This window comes from Petaurus breviceps, unplaced genomic scaffold, assembly GCF_028583685.1.
Source record: "Petaurus breviceps papuanus isolate PSGF00001 unplaced genomic scaffold, PetGlider_PUasm1.0 90865, whole genome shotgun sequence".
Taxonomy (NCBI): Eukaryota; Metazoa; Chordata; class Mammalia; order Diprotodontia; family Petauridae; genus Petaurus; species Petaurus breviceps.
The window spans coordinates 12525023-12545801 of NW_027187367.1; the positions used below are offsets into that span (position 1 = coordinate 12525023).

General features: G+C 39.8%; 1 protein-coding gene across 1 annotated transcript in view; it reads left to right on the forward strand.

The window, feature by feature from the left end:
- The window catches only part of TBC1D22B (TBC1 domain family member 22B), a 119099-nt gene that overhangs the window by 38050 nt on the left and 60270 nt on the right, over positions 1-20779 (forward strand). Inside the window, exons 3-4 of the mRNA XM_069073590.1 lie at positions 18635-18942; positions 20511-20690. Coding sequence (XP_068929691.1) covers positions 18635-18942; positions 20511-20690 — 488 coding nt within the window. The remainder of the gene's footprint in view (positions 1-18634; positions 18943-20510; positions 20691-20779) is intronic.

The window sequence follows — 20779 nt, forward strand, 5'->3', positions numbered from 1 at the left end:
GTCGACAGGAAGGGTCTATTGCACTGGGCTGGGAGTGGAGCACCGTTCTGCAAGGGTCGCATCGGCACAGACCGGACCTCAGGAGACTGAATCATTGGCAGTTGCAGTGGTTTCCAGACTTCTCAACCCACAAACGTAGAAGACAAAGTAAAAGTCAGTGGGGAAACTGTTGGACCTGGGTGAGAGAAGAGCATGATCTGACCCCAGCCCTGGGGTGGTGGAGGTGACAGTGGCGGCAGCAGCAGCAATGGTGGCAGCAGCAGTAGCAATAGTAACTGCTTCCAGAGCTCCAGACCCATAGATAGTAGAGGAATCAAGCAGCTGATCAGAGGGCAATTGCAGAGGTCTCTTTGCTGGCATTGAGGCAGGATTCTCTTGCTTTGCCCTGCTCGAATCTGGGTCATAGTCTTGGGTGGCAGTCCTGGGGTGAGGAGGAGTGCTAGCATGGCAGAGCTCAAGTAAACAAACACCTCTCCTTTGATCATATTGCCTTAGAAGAACTGAAAATTTACAGCTGCCTAGAAGTAGCTCTGACAACAGCTGTACAAAACCCCAGAAATTTAGGACAGAGCACTCTCCACCCTGGAAACAGAGTCCTACTTTGGCAAAGAACTTCACAAGTCAAGTAATTGACTGGGAAAATGAGCAGAGGAAAAAAAAATCAGACTATAGAATCTTTCTTTGACAAAGAAGAACAAATCATATAACCAGAAGAAGACAACAAAGCGAAAACTGCATCAAAATGTCTTAAGAAAAATATGAATTGATCGCAGACCATAGAGGAGCTCAAAAAGGATTTTGAAATCAAGTAAGAGAAGTAGAGGAAAAATTGGGAAGAGAAATGAGAGTAATGCAAGAAAATTATGAAAAATGAGTCAATAGCTTGCTAAAGGAGACCCAAAAATTACTGAAGAAAATAACACTTTAAAAAATAGACGAACTCAAATGGAAAAACAGGGTCAAAAAGCCAATGAGGAGAAGAATGCCTTAAAAAGCTGAATTGGCCAAGTAGAAAAGGGGGTCCAAAAGCTCACTGAAGAAAATAATTCCTTCAAAATTAGAATGGAGCAAATGGAAGCTAATGACTTTATGAGAAATCAAGATATTATAAAATAGATCTAAAAGAATGAAAAAACAGAAGACGATGTGAAATATCTCATTGGAAAAACCACTGACCTGGAAAATATGTCCAGGAGAGGTAATTCTAAAATTATTGGACTACCTAAAAGTCATGATCAAAGAAAGAGCCTTGACATCTCTTTCAAGAAGTTATCAAGGAAAACTGCCCTGATATTCTAGAACCAGAAGGTAAAATAAAAATTGAAAGAATCCACTGGTTGCCTAACTGGAAAAGATCCCCAAAAGAAAACTCTTAGGAATATTGTAGCCAAATTCCAGAGTTCCCAGGTCAAGGAGAAAGTATTACAAGCAGTCAGGAAGAAACAATTCAAGTATTGTGGAAACACAATCAGGATAACATAAGATCTAGCAACTTCTACATTAAGGGATTGAAGGGCTTAGAATATGATATTCTCTGGAGGTCAGAGGGGCTAAGATTAAAACCAAGAATCACCTACCCAGCAAAACTAAGTATAATACTTCAGGGGAAAAAATGTGGACATTTAATGAAATAGAGGACTTTCAAGCATTTCTTGATGAAAAGACCAGAGCTGAACAGAAAATTTGACTTTCAAATACAAGACTCAAGAGAAGTATGAAAAGGTAAACAGGAAAGAGAAATCATAAGGAGCTTATTACATGGAAAGAAAATATTTGTAACTTGAGACTTTTCTCAGTATTAGGATAGTTGAAGGGAATATGTGTGTGTATGTATATGTCAATATATGTGTGTATATGTATATATATATATATATAGACAGAGGGCATAGGGTGAGTTGAATGTGAAGGGATGATATCTAAAAATAAAAATAAAGAGTGAGAGAGGAATATTTTGGGAGAAGGAGAAAGAGAGAGATAGAATAGAATAAATTATCTCATAAAAGAGGCAAGACAAAGCAGTTACAATGGAGGGAAAGAGCAGGAAGGTGAAAGGGAATGGGACAACCTGATTCTCACTGAATTTGGCTTAAGAAGGGAATAACATACACACTCAATTGGGTATCTTACCCTACAGGAAAATAGGGGGGAAGGGGATAAGAAGGGGAGATGATAGAAGGGAGGGCAGATTGGGGGAGGGGATAGTCAGGAGCAAATACTTTTGAAAAGGGACAGGGTCAGAGGAGAAAATAGAATAAATGGGGGGTGAGATAGGATGGAGGGAAATATAGTTAGTCTTTCACAATATGACTACTATGAAAATGTTTTGCATAACTGTACATGTATAACCTATATTGAATTGCTTTTCTTCTCAAGGGGGGGGGGAGGAAGAATGGGAGAGAATCTGGAACTCAGAGTTTTAATAACAAATGTCAAAAAATTGTTTTTACATGCAGCTGGGAAATAAGATATTCAGGCAATGGGGTATAGAAATCCATCTTGCCCTACAAGAAAGTAAAGGGTAAGGGGGGGATGGAAGGGATAGAAGAGAGGGAAGACTAGGGGAAGGGGTAATCATTATGCTTGCCATCTTGGATTGGGGGATAGGGGAGAGATGGGGAGAAAATTTGGAACTAAAAATCTTGTGGAAAGGAATGTTGAAAACTAAAAATAAATAAATTCTGGGGAAAAAAATTTTAAAAGGAAAAAAAAAAGAAGAGAAACAAGCCTGCACTTGGAACATAGCATTTGGTTATGATGGAAATACACATTTCTGACACTTGATACCAGTCCCTACAAAATTTAACTTACTCTTCTCAACCTTGTTTTTGAAGCAGCTAGAGATTGTTTATTGCCTCATATTCTAAGTATCTTCTTAAGATTTTTGCAGTCTTTTCACTTCTTCACAATTTGACATCCCCATCTACCCTCTTTTCTCTTCTCTTTCTAATCTCTTATTTGTTTTACTTGCTGGTTTGTGTTATTTACCTTGCTTTGTCAGCTACCTTTTCATTTTCCTTCTTGAGGGTCCTCTTAAGTTTACTTCTCAGTCCTTGTCTTCCTTCTCCATCTCTATCCATTTGGGTTCTTCCTACAGAAAATCTCTTGACTAACCTTTCTTTGGTTAAAGGTATTCACTCCCTTAACTCATTTTCCCATAGCTGAACTGGACAATCGTTAGCACATCCTGGGATCTCTCCTCCGCCCCTGCCTTCTTATGTTCTTTTTGTTCCTTTTAAAATTTTCTTTCTCCTACCTTATTTTGAAGACTCTTCTAACACTCAGGTCCCTTCTTTATAGGTCAAGTTATCTCGTGTGCTTTTTGTTATCTCTTCCTAAATATGTTCCTCAAAACACTGTTACTACCTATATTCCATCTTCCATCCAACTAAACCTCTCTGCAAGGATTACCATAGTCCCTCTCTCCCATGCTAGCAAGTGCATGTTAATTCAACAAACATTTATTTATTTTCATTTTTATTACTTTGGAGAGGGGAAGGCAGGGCAATTGGAGTTAAGTGACTTGCCCAAGGTCACACAGTGAGTTTTGTGTTAAGTGTCTGAGGTCACATTTGAACTCAGGTCCTCCTGACTCCAGGGTCAGTGCTCTATTCACTGTGCCATCTAGTTGCTCCTCAACAAACATTTAATAAGTGCCTGAAGTTCTAGGCATTGGAATTACTAAGACAGAAACAAAACAACCTGTACCCTAAGGAGCTTACATTCTACTGTGGGCTGGTTACATGGGCATTGATAAGGAAAATAAGTTGAGTCTAACAGCTTTGGGGATCTAGAAAAGGTTTTGCATAAAAAGTGGTACCTGGCATAAGAAAGATAAGAATTCTAAGAGGTGAAGGCCAGGTGTAAGTGCCTCCTAGGCATGGGAGACAGATAATGCAAAGGTATGCTGAGTTTGGAGAACAACCGACCAGTTTCACCAGAGTGGAGAGTGCATAAATGGAAGTAATATGAAATAAGTCTGGAAGAGTAAGTTAGAACAAGATTGTGGAGGGCTTTAAATGCCAGGCTTAGGAATTTATATTTTATGGGCAGTATGGTATGTAGATAAAGTGCTGAACTTGGGGTCAGGAAAACTTGGGTTCATATCCTAACTCTGAGACTTACTATATGAATCACAACTTCTCTGAGACTCCGTTTCAAATTTTAGAGGACAGTATAAATGTCAGTTATTGTCATCATTATCACCTTCTAGGAAGGAGCCACTGATGATTTTTTAATACAAGGCAACATGTTTAAAAATCTATGCCATATTTTGACAGCCACTTGGAGGATAAATTAGAGAGGGAAGGGGTTGACATTAGGGAGACCAATTAAGAAGCTGTTACATTAGACTAGGTGATTAAGGTCTGAAATAGGGTAATGGTGTATGAGTAGAGAGAAGGGAATGAATATAAGTGATGTGGAGATAGACTTGCCTAAACTTGGTGGCCTATGGGATGTGGGGTAGTATGGTTTATCTATGTAGAAATAGTAATTGAACCAAAGAGAGAAGATGAAATCACTAAGGGAGAGAATGTAGGGAGGAAAAAGGACCTATGACAGCTCATTGAGAGTGATATCCATGCTTAAGAGTGGGAGATTGATAATGATACAGCAAAAGAGATAGCTGTGTGCCCAGATAGGTAAGAGGAGAACAGGAGAGACCAGTGTTAGGCAAGCCAAGGAAGGAGTTATTATTTTAGGAGGTCACCAATTTCAAAAGTTGTAGAGTAGGCATAAGAATGACGGTCGAGAAAAAGCCATTGAATTCAACAGCTGAGATATCATTGGTAATCTTGGAAAGAGTAACTTCAGGTATTGTAAGGGTGTTGGAATCCAGACTAAAGTTTTGAGAAATGAGAATTTGAGAACAGGCAGTGAAGTGTAGATAACTTGGATATCAGTCCTCCAGTCTGTAATTAGGACATTAAGTAAGGCACTTAAAAAACCTCAGTATAGCCTTCTAAAATTTTGAAATACTTGTCCACATGAGGGTGTATTAGCATATTCATTTCTGCTCTAAGATAAGCACTCTTCAAAAGTATAACATTCTTTTGGGAAAAGGAGTTGTTTTTGCCACTGCCCTTTATACATTGTCTTCTCTTTAAACTTGCTTTTAAGCAATGGTAAACAGTTTTTTTTTTCTCTTATTAAAATTATGACTTTTGTTCCTCTTCTAATTCTAAGAAGTAGGGCTGGATAACTTAGGCTAAAAGCTCTTGAGAAACTAGGTACAGTCTTTCATTTCCCAGGTTGCCTTTTGTATCTTCACAAAACCAAGACCTTTGAACCATTGCCTTAGGTCTCCTTTGCCTTATCTGTCTAATAAACCTAGGGATTCTTTTCCTATATATAATAAGTTTTACTGTTTTTATTTTCAGTGATCTCATCCCTTCAGTCTTGGATTTGTGTTCAATATGAAGGGCAAGAATCTTTATTCATATATACTATTCTTTTTTGTTATCACTGTAATCTGTATTTTAAATGTTTAAGTGAATGTTTTGTTGATATTTAAAAAAAAAAAACATGTTGCATCCCAATTATTCCTCCTACTAGTAAAACCTGTCCTAGTAACAAAATAGAGTGAAGCAAATAAACAAGCAAATTATTATGTCTGACAGGACTTGCCTCCTCCCATGTTGCCTCTTGCAGAAAGGAAGGGGAGGTGCTGGTAATAATGATAACAATGATGGTAAATAACTAGCATTTATATAATACTTTAAGTTTTGCAAATCACTTTACAATTGTCACATCATTTTGGTCAGTTTCTTGATCAAGAGGCCTGACATGACTTTCATTGTTTTCCTTTACACTATTGTTGTCATCATGTGCAGTGTTTTCTTGGTTCTGTGTATTTATTTCACCTCTGTTCATAAAAGACATTTCACATTTCTTAGAATTTTTGTCATTTCTTTTAGTGAAAGAATGTTTAATTATAATCATATATCATTTGTTCAGCCATTTCCCTATAGGTTGACATTCACAATGTTTCTAATTTTTTCCTCTAATAAAAAATATTGCTGTAAATTTTTTTGTATGTATGGGAACTTTCCCTGATTATTACCTTCTTGATCAATATGCCTGGTAGTTGTATTGCTAGAATTTGTACAGTTTAGTTTATTTTTCCAGTATAATTCCATGCTTTCCTGAACTGTTGTGCATTGTATGCCTGTCTTCCCGCCCTTTCCCTGTTGATTTTGATTAATGCATTATTTACTCTACTACTTGCACTGTTCTCTCTGACAAATGGAAAGTTTGAGTAGCTACCTTTTTTTCTTAGTTGATAAAGTATACCTACTAGCCCAGTGCAGGTATGTAGGTAGTAAGTACTAAGATCACTGTTTTTCATATCAGATTATTTGTAAACTTTTTTTGCATATCCTCCTAAATTTTATTGTATAAGCCTGAGCCAAATAGTGTATCAATCATTCTACATTTTGATAGGCTGGAGTAATATAACTTTATATTAACAGATATTTACTCAATGTTGCTTTTAAATATATAACATTGCATCAGGTGCTACGGAGAATATAAAGGCAGTAGAAGATATGTCTCTGCCTTGTAATACCTACCATATGGTTGGGAGGGTGTAGCAGCAAGCACCCCAAGCGTCCCCAGGGTGGCTGCCCATACAGGTTCTTGGATCTGCTTTGTTAAAGGAAAGCAACTCAAAATGGGTTAACAAGCTTACTTTAATCAGTCAAACATACATCATTTACCTTGTTCAGGGGAAAAAGGTTAGCACCCCGAACTTCAGAATATACAGACAGAATTATCAAGACAGAGAAACAGATCAATTAGACGGTTTCCAAACTTTCCAACTATTACATCCATACCAAATCAACATCTGGGTTTTTCAAAGCTGGGGGACTCTCAACAACGGCTTCCCAGAGTCTCATCTGATCAAATCACAGAGTGAGCCCCAAAACAAAGCCTCACATCAGGGCTTATATAGCCTTCTCCTGGCTCAGAGAATGTAACAACCTTATTGACTCACTGCCCAATCAAAAAGTATCTACTGAAAAACAAGCCTCCCACCCCAGGCTCCAGGTGCACTTTAGCCTAGGGGCAGGGAAGATCTTAAAAATTTACATTTACATTACAGAGGGTAAGGCATAAGTATTTTTGGTCCAGATCTGTTCGTTCTTCAATTTAGGGAACCAACGTGTAGAAACTCCTTCCATCAGAGCAGATAATTGTAATGTCTGTAATTTAAACTCTGAAAAAGTTGCCTGGGGCACTGTAGCACAAGTGCAATATTTACAGTGCCCATGATCACAATAAAGACCATGACAATAGATATCACATGACATTCGATTGCAAAATATACCAAACTCTCCATATAGAGGACAGAACTGAAATATTTAGACACCAGAAGACCGAATCCCAAAACCAGTAAGCCGATTCCATCATAGTCCCAAAGATATTAAGAAGCCATAATAATACTAAGAGCCACAGCATCCTTTAGCCTTCCCACAAAACAATACAAGATCAATATTTACTCACAAACCTCTCTATCTCCTTGCCTCAACCTCCTCTCCCTCCCACCACCTCTCTGGCTCCCAGCTTCCTGTGGGCTCTGCTCCACCCTTCAGCAAATTCCCTCCATCACAGGCTATTCATTCGATATACATTCAGCCTATATATAATATTCATTATATACCGTGTTTCCCCGATAATAAGACCTATCCCGAAAATAAGCCCTCCCCATTACTGTGTAAGATTCCTCTAAAATAAGCCCTCCCCCCAAAATAAGCCCTATTGAGATTGCTACTGTAGTGAAGGTGATCCCCTGCGCTACACGCTACATTATGGTACCCTCTGTATGCACCGTCCCCCCCCGGGTGAAACGCACACTGCACTCTGAGCTGCATCCAATCAGAGCTGCAGCAGTGAGCACGTCATCCTGTTCTTCCCCAGTGATTTGCTTATTGAATAAAGGTACATTTTTTTGTTCACATTTACCTGTTTATTAAAATTGCTGTCAATGTTCATTAAAATAAGCCCTCCCCTGAAAATAAGCCCTCTGGTGTTTTTCTGTCCAAAAAAATAATAAGACAGTGTCTTATTATCGGGGAAACACGGTATACATTCAGCCTATTAGGGGGCAGAGTTTCTCTTCACAGCAGGGAAGCTTCCTGTAGGCTCTGCTGTACCCTTCAGCAAATTCCCTCCATCACAGGTTCCATTCAGCCTTGTAGGCGGCAGAGTTTGCTTTCAAAGCAGGGGAGGTCTTCAAACTCCCCCCTAGGTCTATTAAGGGGAAGGGAAGATCTTCAAATTCCCATTCCCACTACAGGCACCTAGAAGTTAAGAAACTAGTAATAATCACATATATGTATCATGGTCACATATATATCACATGTATATCAGAGGTAGTACTTGAACCCAGGTCTTCCTAACTCCAAAGCCCTCATTCAAGGATAGTAAATGAGAACCTCCCCAGCTTGATTCAGCAGCTCCTTTGTCTTTTAACCCTACATGAGGGAAGGGTTACAGTATTGCTTTTACCACATTGTCTTCATGAATGCTTTTATTCTTCCCCAGGTAATTCTCTGCAGCACTCTGTGGCTGTTCCAAACCCTTTTTTCTTTCCTAAGACCTCCATAGTACCATTCTCCTCCCACTGTTTCCATAGACCTTCATACAAAGGAGAAAATGGAGGCCATTAGCTAGGAGTTCCTTCTTCTCCCCTCCCCTGCTTCACAAAGCCTTTTGATATCATCTCCTATTCTCTCCTTCTTTACTCTAGCATCTGACGAAGAGTTGGCCTTCTTGCTGTGGCCCTTCTGTGTGTTCCTTTGATCCCATCCCTTCCCAACTCCTCTAGCAGATTGCCCCCCCAGCTGTTGCTCCCTACCTCAGATCTTCCATCTTTCCTTATCTCCTGTCTTCTTGCCCACTGCCTGAAAACACAGTCAGGTCCCCCTATCCTTTTTTTTGGGGGGGGGGGGAAGGCAGGGCAATTGGGGTTAAGTGACTTGCCCAAGGTCACACAGCTAGTAAGTAAGTGTCTGAGGCCGGATTTGAACTCAGGTCCTCCTGACTCCAGGACTGGTGCTCTATTCACTGCACCACCTAGCCGCCCCTGGGTCCCCCTATCCTTAAGAAGGCTTCACTTACTTCTACTATTTCCTCAAGCCTATCATCCAAATCTTTACTTCCTGTAATAGTCACACTTCTAGAACAAGTTGTTCATTCTTGTTGCCTCCATTACTATCCCTCTCACTTCTCAGCCTTTACATCTCACTTCCGTGATGTCATAGTCCTCTTCAAGAAGGACAAATAGCAGCAGCAGCAGCAACAAGCACCTTTTTATGATCCAGTTTATAATCTGACTTCATTACTAAATTGGAAATATTCTCTCCAAAGTTACCAAGGATCCCTTTCCTCACTCCTCATGGCCTCTCTGTAGCATTAGACACTATTGGCTGCCTTCTCCTCTGTGGATTTTTGTGATACCGCTCTCCTGGTTACCCTTGGCTTAATTATCCTTGGGTGCCTTTGGTTATCCTCCTCACTCTCTGACCACTTCTTTTCAGGCTCCTTTGCTGGGTCATTCATATCATCCCCTTAACTGAGAAGCCCTCTTCTTTTCTTTGGTGACCTCATCAGCTTCCACAGATTTAATTATCATCTTTAGGCAGTGTGCCAGGTGCTGGCAATGCAAATGAAGACCTGCCTTAAGTGATGAGGGAATTAAAAGCCAAGGGAAGGTTACTAACATAAGCTTCTTAGAGGATAGAGGTTTTGAGGTGGGCCTTGAAGGAAAAGTAGAATTTGGATTAGCCAGGAGGAGTGGATGGGAAGGATATAATTAAGCTTGGCAGACAACATAAATGAAAACATAATGGTTATGTACAATAAAAAGATCTCACTGAAACAGGTGATTTGTTAAGAAACAGGGAGAAGTGAAGTTGGTTGGTAGTGAATGTCAGGCTGAGAAATTTAAATTTGATCTGCTAGGGAAATGGTAATAGACTGAGTCAAGGAATGATGTGATGAAAATGATATTTTAGGAAAATTCAACTGATACTGATTAATGTTCAGGTTTGATTTGTGTGAGAATAAAGTAAAAGAAGATGCATTAGGTGAAGGAGAAATATAAGAACTGGCATTTACAGTTTGCAAAGCACTTTGCTCATTACTTGCAGTTGAATCTTAAAACAACCTTGTGAGGTAGATAATATAGATATTCTCAGTTTAACACAGGATAACCAGTGGTTTTTTTTACTATTATTATTATTTTGTGCATACTTATGTGTACGTGTTGTCTCCCTATATAAAATATGAGCTATTTAATTTTGATGGTTTCATTTTTGCCTTATATCCTCATTGCACGGTGACCGGCACACAGTAGGTACTTACTAAATGTTTGTTGATTGAGGAAACTGATACTTAGATTAATTGACATGCAGAAGCAGAATTGACATCAGAAGCAGAATTTGACCCCAGATTTAAGCAACTACAAGTTTAGCATTTTAGCTCCTGTGGATATTGTCATCAAAAAATTAGTACAGTTGGTAAAGGTGAGCCAGGTGGTCAGAGAAATGGTTTTGTATGTGGTGAATTGGAGGCAGTAGTGGGCCATAGTCCAAGTGGAGCTATCCTATAGGCACTTGGAAATATGAGACTGGAGCTGAGGTGAAAGGTTGAGATTTGAGATGTAGCTTTGGGAGTCTTCAGCTAAAGTGATAGTGAAGGGAGGCCAGGTGGCACAGTGAGTAAGAGCGCCGGCCCCAGAGTCAGGAGACCTGGGATCAGTTCCGGCCTCAGATACTCGGCACCCACACAAAAATAACTGTCCGTGTAACCTTGAGCAAGTTACTTAACCCAGATTGCTTTAAATAAAATAAAATTAAGTGATAGTGAATCAGCTCTCTAAAGGAGTGAGTTTGGAGAGAAAAGAATGGGGGACTGAGCCTTGGGAGATGCCTGTAGTCATGGGGTAGGAGAAAGGGACCAACAAAGGAATAAAGGAATGGTTAGAGATAAGAGAAGCTGGACCCTTGGTAGTGCAGAGTCACAGAAATAGTCTGGAGAGAATTTCAAGAATGCAGAGATTGGTCTGCGTCATCACGTGCTGCTCTAGTGGTTAAAGAGGATGAGGATTGAGAAAAGGCCTTTGTGTTTGTCTGGAAGGAAAACATTTATGACCTTTGAGAATTCAGTTTGTTAAAGCACTTAGAGGCATTAGGGCTGTGGAGGGAGTGGGTGTTTTGGGAGCCATAGATACAGTTTACTTGTCTCAATTTGATAGTGAAAAGGCAAAGTAATAAGACCAAAAGAGATAGCAGAATCATTTGAAATGTTTTTTAAAGTAGGAAAAATGCATAATGTTTGAAGGCAGAAGTTAAAGATAAAAGAAAAAGACTGAAGAGAAGGAATAAGGGTAGTAGAAAGGTCACTTAGGGAAGTGGAAAGGACTGGATTCTGGAATACTGATAGAGGGGAAGAGGAATGTCGTCCTCTGAAACTGGAGAGAAGAATGAAAGGATGGATACAGAAACAGGAGACAGGTGATGACAGAAGTACATGAGAGAGCTTGTGATAACCTATTTCGATACAATAAAGAAAAAAACTTACCTCTTGAAAGTAATGAAGAAGAAAAGAGTGGGAAGAATCAAAAGGAAATCTGTTGAGAGGTGTTCCACAGGGAGTCGAGAGAGACAGTAATTAGAGGATTATGGCTCAGGAGCAAGTGTGCAGAAGGTGAACAGCATGAACTTGTGCTCGACCCCAGCCTTGTGGTTGTATAACTTTGTCCAGCAGCTCAGTGGACAGGGATGATGGTGGTGGGGCAGAGCAATCACATAGAAAGAGTCAGAGGAGTGAGAATTTGACTAAGTGACCTGTAAAGACCCTTCCAATGATCCTGTGGCCTACCATTAGGAATAGTTTAAGAGGACAAGCAAAGTTAGGGTGTGGATAGAACCGGTACTAAAGTAGGGTACCCTAAGGCCATGGGTAGGGGCAGACAATTATTAGATCCAGGATGAGGTAAAGATCTGAGGGAAAAGGGGAAGGGCTGTAATTGTAGAAGGTAGCAACCAGTGTGGTGGAATGGAATTTTAGGGCGTCACCATGCTTCTAGCCATCCTTTCTCACCTTAAAATAATCCTTGACTCAAAAAAATCATAGAATTGGAGAGTTGGAAGGAACCACAACAGGCAACTAGTCCAATCGAGACACAAACGAAATCCCCACTATAACATACCTATCAAGTGATTAGTTATGCTAGGATTCTTTCCTTTCCCTTATTTCACACTGTTCCTCTTCCCAAACCCCCATTTCCAAGGAGGAGTTAGTTCTTACATATTCCACCTCTGAAACATCCCTCACATTGTTCCCTCCCCCTTTTCTGTCCTAGACTTCACCCTAGTTCAGGTTTTTGTCACCTTTTCCCTGAACTATTGTAATAGTTTATTTACTGATCTCTGCCTCCAGTGCCTACTCTATGCAACACCTTTCTTTGCCTCGAGGAGCTTACTTTCTTTTGGGGGGGAAATACAATATGTATACAGATCACTAAGTATAAGTAAGGTAAATTCAGGGGGAGAGAACATTAACAGCTGTGGGAGGTGACATCTAAACTGAACCCCGAAATGAGCTGGGGTTCTGAGAAGCAGAGGTAAGGAAGGAGGAGGTGTTCCAGGCATGGAGAGGGGGTACCTGTGAAAAGGCCCAGAGGAGGGCAGCCAGTGAAGTATGGAGTTCATGCAACAGCAGGTAGGCCAGTTTGGCTGGAATATCATGTGTTTAAGGGGGAATAATCTGAAATGCCATACAGCATGAACAGGAGCCAGATTGAGAAGTTTGCATTGTATTCCAGATGGAGTAGGGGGCCATTGAAGATTTTCAAGCAGGACAGTGACATGGTTAGAGCTACGATTTAAGGATATTAATTTGGCACTGTGTGGAGTATGGATATAGCAAGAGACAGACCAGTATCAGGAGACCAATTAGGAAACTTCTGAACCCAGCCCCAGACCCCAGGGTCAGCTACTTTAGAAGCTGTTTACTGAGCAATCCTCATTTTATTTGCCTTCTTAATGCATTGGCAAACCCATGGAATTTACTCCCGGGCCTAGATTGTGGGATCACAAACATAGCACTTCTAATTTATCTGAAAGTCTGCAAATCTTCACTGTGCTCAACTGTCACTGCTGGTTCTGTTTTTCTTTTTTTGTTCATTGTGCTGGGATATAACTGTCTTCCGATTGACGATGAACAGAGGTTTCAGTTTTAAGTCTCAGTTCTTCTGCAACTTCATGTTTGACATGACATCCAGTGTCACTTAGCAGACTTTCTCTTAAGATAGACTATCTTTGCTTCTGTTCTTTAGTAACATTTTTTCTGTTTGATCTGGTTTTCGTTTTGAAATATTTAGTGATAAATTCCTAGAAGCTTTCTTATCTGGGTCTCAGACATCCAGCTCATGTTCATCATTAGCAAATCAGTAGAGTTGTGGACTCTTCAAATTGAAAGGAAGGACTTTTTTTTTTCTAGTTTAATTCTATCTGAAATATAGAATTGTCTCTATGCCATCCCAATAGGTAGTTTTAATTCTCAACTAATGATTTAGCTGACATGAAGTTTTTAGAAAATTAAGCAAGACATTATTGGGCCCAAAATTATAAGTGTTAACAAAATTAATGACTTTCCTGTTAAACATGCAATTTTGATTAGCTGATAGCCTCTGTTAGAAGATAGTCATCAAAATAACTTCATAAATCTTAAAATGCTGTAGAAGTGTTTTATTATTATGAATAATTTCTAGAATAGAAATGTTGCCCATATGGAATGAAACTGTTTGCCATCTTCTACCACTTTCTCCTTTTTTTTTTTCTGTTAATGAGGTGGTCCTTGTTACAAGGCTGTTACATGTGCCCTTGTTCCTGTACATTCCCATCTTCCATAGTAGATTGCCTCCTTGATCATTCCCTCTCCATCCCTTTTCCCCCTCTCCTTTGTACTTCCCCTCTCCCTGTCTCTTCTGTCTCTCTTCTCTCTATCTATTGATTCCTTCCCTACTGCCTTCAAACATATCTAAGCCTCCCCATCCTGGAAAAAAAAACTTCCATTAGATTTTGCCATTCCTTCAAACTATCATACTGTATTTCTCCTCCCTTTCTCAAACTTGTAGAAAAAGTCATCTACGTTCATCTTCATTCACTCTCCTCTCACTTGCTCCTTAACCCTTTGCCATCTGTCTTCCAGTGTTATCTTTCAGCTGAACTTGCTCTCTTCAAAATTACCAATCATCTCTTAATTGCCAAGCCTTGTGATCTTTTCTCAATCCTTATCCTACTTGACCCCTCTGATCTAATGAGATAATATGTATGGAAAGGATTTTGCAGACTTGAAAGTACTTAAATATTAGCCATTGTTTGACACGGCTGATCATCTTCTCCTGTATATCTTCTCTACTTTGAGTTTTCATGATATTACTTCCTCTTGGCTCTCTCCCTGCCTGTCCAGTATTCCATCTCAGTCTCCTTCTTTGTCTTATCATCCATCCCATCTTCTCACTGTGAATGTTTGCCAAGGCCCTCTTTGATTCTCTCCCTATTCTGTTTCTGTTGGTGATCTCACCTTCTCCCTCTCCCCCACACATCAGTCTGCCGGATCTTGCTATTTTTTCCTTCACAACATCCCTAGTATTTGCCCCCTTCTCTCTTTTCACAAAATTCAGATTCTCATCAATACTTGCCTAGATTATTACAACAACTTCCTAATTGGACTAGATGCCCCTAAATTCTCCTCACTCCAGTCTGTCTTTACAGAGTAGCCCAAGTGACTTTTCTCAAGTGCAAATCTGACCATGTCATTCCTCTACTCTCTAAACTCCTGTGGTTTCCTGTTGTCTCTAGGATAAAATAGGAATTCCTCTGTTTAGTTTTTTACATCTACCTACCTTTCCAACTTCATTGTACATTATTCTCCTTCCTATATTCTGTATTTTAATCAGATAAGCCTTTTCTCCCTTTTTCACATATGCCTTTGCATTGGTTGTCCCCTCTCTCTGAATTGCTTTCCGCCCCCATCTCTGCTTAATAAAATATCCTCTTGACTTACACGAACTGATGCAAAGTGAAATGTACTGTGTGCAAAATAACAGCAATATTGTGAGATGATCAGCTGTGAATGACTTCACTATTCTCAGCAATACCCCTGATCCAAGACAACTGAAGGACTTATGATGAAAAATGCTTTCCATCCCCAGAGAAACAACTGATGGTGTCTTGAGTACAGATCGAAGAATACTTTTTTTTTTTACTTTATTTTTCTTGAGGGTTTTTTTTTTTTGTCTGTGTTTTCTTTCACAACATGACTATTATGGAAATGTTTTGCATGGCTGCACATGTATAATGTATGTTGAATTGCTTGTGAGGGGGAGTGGGGTGGGAGGAAGGGAGAGAATTTGGAACTTAAAGTTTTAAAAACTAGTGTTAAAAATGTTTTTACATATAACTGGGGGAAAATAAAATACTAAATAATTTTTTTAAAGGAAAAAAAGAAATTGGCAAATACAAAAAAAAATAAATAAAATTTGGCCTCGGGGGGTGGGGGGGGATAAAATCTCTTCTTTGAAGATGCAGCGCTTCCTTCTACATGAAGCTTTTCCCCAGGCCCCCAACTGCTAGTGCCCTCCCTCCCTAATTATCTTGTATTTTATCTTCTCTCTCTATTTTGTACATACTTAGAATGTGTATTTGTCTCCCTGATAGAACATAGGCATCTTGTGAATAAGGATTGTTTCATTCTTAATAATTGCACCTACTGCTAGGCCCTAGTAGGATGCCTGGATTTGATAAGCCTTGTTGATTTGTAGTACGCTAATTGATTAGCTGTTTCAGAATTGTGTGCTTGGAATATTGTCCTGTTTTGTTTTTGATGATTCACATATTCCATCCTCTACAAAATGCTGCTTTGGGTGACTTTCTTTTATCTGTCAAAACATTTTGAACTTCGGTATCTTCCTTGTCTTAGTTGCCCTTTAAATTTCTTGTGATTCTTGACTTGTTTTACCATCCTGTGAGATTCACCTTTGAAAGTGAAAGTGCTTTTTGATGCCTCCACCTCTTTCCTTTTTATTGATTATAGCAGTAAAGGTTTGCTGAGCTATCATTTCATATATGGGTCGGCAGTTGCATTAGCCAGTCATTATTATTTGAAATAAAAATTTACGTTACTAGAGATAGGCAACTCAGTGCAGCTCCTTTGGGTTCAAATACTGCCTTTTCCATATAGTAGCTGTGTGATTTTTGGCAAAAACACTCAAACTCAGTCGAGTTCAGGCTCCACTTTTGTAAAAAGACCTGTAAGATCTTTTTCAGCTCTAAAATTTTGGTCCTTTCATATGGTTGAACAACCTCTTAGCAATGTAATGAGGGCAGGTAGTAAACTTTAAACTTTCTTAATTATTTGTCTTTATTTGAATTCTGTCCTTGTCTTGCTTTTCTGCTTTTTTTTTTAAATCCCTACTGCAAATATAAGACTATGTTCTTTATTACTCTGAGGTAGGAAGGGAATTGCAGGGAGAACTTTGGATTGGAAATGTCCCAGTCAGCCAAATAATCCCTTGCACTGGAGTAATAACCTCTAGACCAGGGGTGGGAAACTGTGGCCTTGAGGCCACCTAGCCTTCTAGGTCCTTGGGTGTGGCCTTTTGACTGAGTCCAAGTTTTACAGAACAAATCCTTTATGTAGGGGATTTGTTCTGTGAAGTTTGGATTCAGTTAAAGGGCCGCACTTGAGGACCTAGAAGGCCACTGTGGCCCCCTAGAGGCCACAGGTTCCCCACTCCTGCTCTAGACCCTCAAGTGGGTTTAAAACTAAGCTAAGAGAGACTGAGGAAAGTTCACCTAGTCAATTCAGTGGGCTGGTTCAGTTCTATATGCTAAGTTAGGGATATGTTTAAGTGACTTCTTTTTTGATGAATATCTTTTCTAGCAGAGATTGCTCTTGGCTAGCATAAATCTCTCTCATGAGAGGTAGCTAAGTTGTTGAATAGATAAGAGTGCTAGACCTGGAGTTAAGAAGACCTGAGTTCAAATCCAGCTTCAGAAACTTATTGACTATGTTGTGTGACCCTGGGCAAATCAATTAACCTCTGTCTGCCTCAGTTTTCTCAATTACAAAATGATATAATAACAGCACCCACCTCCTAGGGTTGTTGAGGGTCAGATGAAATAATATTTATAAAACTGTTGGCACACTGCCTAGAACATAGTACAGGCTTAATAAATGCTTGTTTCCTTCTTTCCTTCCTTCCATGGTCCTCCTGTTCAGTGGTATAATTAGGATTCCTGATATTTAGATAAATTCTTAAATTTCATGCTCTTTCCACTTCATGGGCTAGTGAATGGGTTTAATTTGTTGTGGAATAAAGATCACCTACCTAAGGAGTAAACTGGACCCAAGTTACTTACACCCTGGTTAGTGTCATCAACAGGCAATCACAACTTCACAAAATTTACATGAAAACTAGGTTTATTACAAGAGAAATGAACATACATGTGGGACCCAAAGGGTTCACGGTCCATACAGAAGTTTGCAGGTTTGTGACAGTAGGGCAAAGGAAAGAGGAGAAAACACAAATCTCCACCTAAATGGGCGTGTCATGGGAGGGGGAGAGGTACAGAAAAAGTGAGAAAAGGACAAAACCCCTCCTGAAGGGGAGGAGCAAGGACATGGCAACAGCACACATTCTTTTCCCTTGGGAACAGCTAGACTGAAGATAGGAGGGACTGATTATCTACAAGGGTCCCAGAAGCCTGCATATTGACTAGTGCCTGTCTTGATTCCCAAGGACACACAGGAGTCCACTTTGGGATGCAAACAACAAATGATGTCACCTGGGGGGGTGACCTTTGTCTTTGACACATTCTGGGCCTCCTGCATTCTCTGGATCAAGCCTGCACAACATATAGCCTGAGGGCCACTAAAAGGTTTCAGGTAGCCCACACAAAATGTAAAGGATGTAAAAGAAAGTAAAGGTTTAGTGAGTACTTTGGCCATCCCCTGCTTAACCTGCCTTCCACTAGTCACTGCCCATCATGTAACTCAGTGGGTGGATTGCCACTGCACACTCTCTCCTGTTTATTACATGACCCTCACTGTCAGTCTGTCTCTAGTCTGAGAAAAGTAAGAGTCATATCTTATCACTGTGTTTTCAGTAGTTACTGGCACTGAACAGGGACAAAGTGAGTACAGCAAAGTAAATTTTTTTTTTAACATTAATGTGATTTCATGATGAATAAAAATCTCAAGTAAATAAGCATAATTAATTGATATTAATAGAAATTTCCCTTTTTTAATATGGTTTATTTGCAAAATAGTTTAATCATTACTTTACTTGGAGAGTGAGCCTCTAAAAATCTATCTGCGGCCCAAAAGTTTAGCCTATTTTAATTTCGGCCCCTAACTACTGCTAAGTTGTACAGGTGTTCTCTGGATCCAGTTTATCTGGAAAAGACAAGTTCAGGGGACCCCTAAATATTCCTTAACATTGGATAGACAATTCCTTTAGAGAGGAGCAAGCAAGAGGGTTTTAATTGTATGGAACCAGTTTGTAGTGTCACAAGTGGTTAATTTTTGTGATAATGGGTTGTTTTGTTTTTTTTTTTGGTAGCTTCATTAAAGAACGCTCAAAAGTCAATGCAGTACCCTTGAAGAATAAAAAAGCCTCCAGTTTTCATGAGTTTGCCCGAAATACCAGTGATGCTTGGGACATTGGAGATGATGAGGATGAGGATTTTTCCACATCCTCTTTCCAAACTCTGAACTCTAAGGTTGCTTTGGCAACTGCAGCCCAAGTCCTGGAGAACCACAGCAAGTTACGGGTGAAGCCAGAGCGGTCCCAGTCTACAGCAGCTGATATAACAGCTAATTTTAAAGTCATCAAGTCCAGCAGTGATGCCCAGCTGTCTAGGAATTCTGGTAAGCCTGTCTCTATAACATAAACTCTCTGAGCAGAGCTTAACTTAGCAGAAGAAAAACATCTTTCAGTATCTATTTACTCAGATCTACTCTGATGTGATGGGTGGATACACAATTCTTCCAAGCAGTGGTCCCCCTTGTTGGTAGCATTCTGCCAACAACTCCTTTGTATTTCCCCTGTTCCCTTTTTATGGTAAGGCCCAGGGTTCATTAAATTTGATTGCTTCAAAACCACTTTACAATTTGTCAAGTTTAAGTGGACTCAGCTAGGGACTTTAAAGTGTTTTGTGCATGGATTTTACAGGTCTTTGGTTCCTTTGAATAGACTTCAACACTTGCAAAGAGCCATTGACACAAGTTTGACCTTTTCTATGCCCAAGGTATTTTGAAACAAATTTTTTCTAGAAACATTTCCCTGGTAGCCACAAGCATGTTCATTGAGGGTGGAGTGGGGAACAAAGAATGAACAAGGCTTTTTTTTCTTTTTAAGAAGCTGACCCAATCCTCTATTATACTTTTCGGTGTCTATACTCCATATTTAGTGTTGCCTTTAGAGGTTTTGTGATTACTTCAGTCACTTATCTACAGGACAAGGGAATGGTGTCTCAATGACCGAAGTATGTCATGGCTAAACTTCTTAGATAACATTTTTATTCTAAGCAAAATTTTTGTACAGTTTTTGATTCACGAATAGGAGACCTTCATAGCAAACCATGAGGGTGATTCAGAGGTGACTCTTTAGTCCTCAGTCATGCCCCAGTGAGTTGTGTTGTGCTTCTTGTTGCTAGGGCTTTATTATTGGGAACTCTGTTGAGTGTTAAGTGATTAGTAAGCAGCATTGTGGCAACTGTAAGAGCCTGTGGAAGGTGCCTGGAAATTGAGGATAAAGGTGTCTTGTGGCAATCAGAAGTGTTGGGAAGACATCCTTCATTAAAATTCCTGTTTTCTTCAATACTGCTTTGAAAGGTAGATGGCCTCTTGTAATTGGCACTTCTGTGAATCTTTGATGCCTGAGGATCTGAGTGAGCCTCTTTTAAAGACCATATACATGCAGACATGAGGAGTAACCAGTCCCTTTCACATTTCCTTTGTTAATCCTCTGTTGGATGCACAGGCACATAGGTCCTCCTATCTCATTAGCAATTTCTAATTTTGTTTCTATCTAAAATATGTCAAAAATTAAAGCTGAGCTCTGGGGTTATATTTTATAAAGGAATGCTACAGAGAGGCAACATGATACATTGAAAAGAACACTGTCACCTTGGTCAGAGGACTTGGATTCAAATTCTGCCTCTGGCCAGTGTGACCTTGGGCAAATCACTGAACTTTTCTTAGCTCCAGTATAGGGAAACTAAAACTACATGAGACAAGATCGTCTTAGGTTAGAGAGTTGTGACCTTAAAGTCTATGCACTGAGTAAATCATAAGGTTGAGGGTAGGTGCTATAACTTGGGTTTCTTATTAGGAATGAGAAAGAAGGAGTTTTGGGGTTACTGGGCTAAAGTAAAGAAAAGGATACTGAGCTACTTTACAAAACTGCCTAAATTTCTCTTTAAAAATTTTCCCAGGTGACACATGCTTACGGAACCCTCTTCATAAACAGCAGTCACTTCCACTCCGACCCATCATCCCCCTTGTGGCCCGGATCTCAGACCAGAATGCTTCTGGTGCTCCCCCAATGACTGTCCGAGAGAAAACACGCTTAGAGAAATTTCGGCAGCTTCTCTCTAACCACAATACAGACCTAGGTGAGTTATTACTGTACCACCAGCAGGTCATTTTGGTCACTTAATACTTCTATGTCTCTGTAGTAAGCATTTTATTAGAAAAGTTGAAG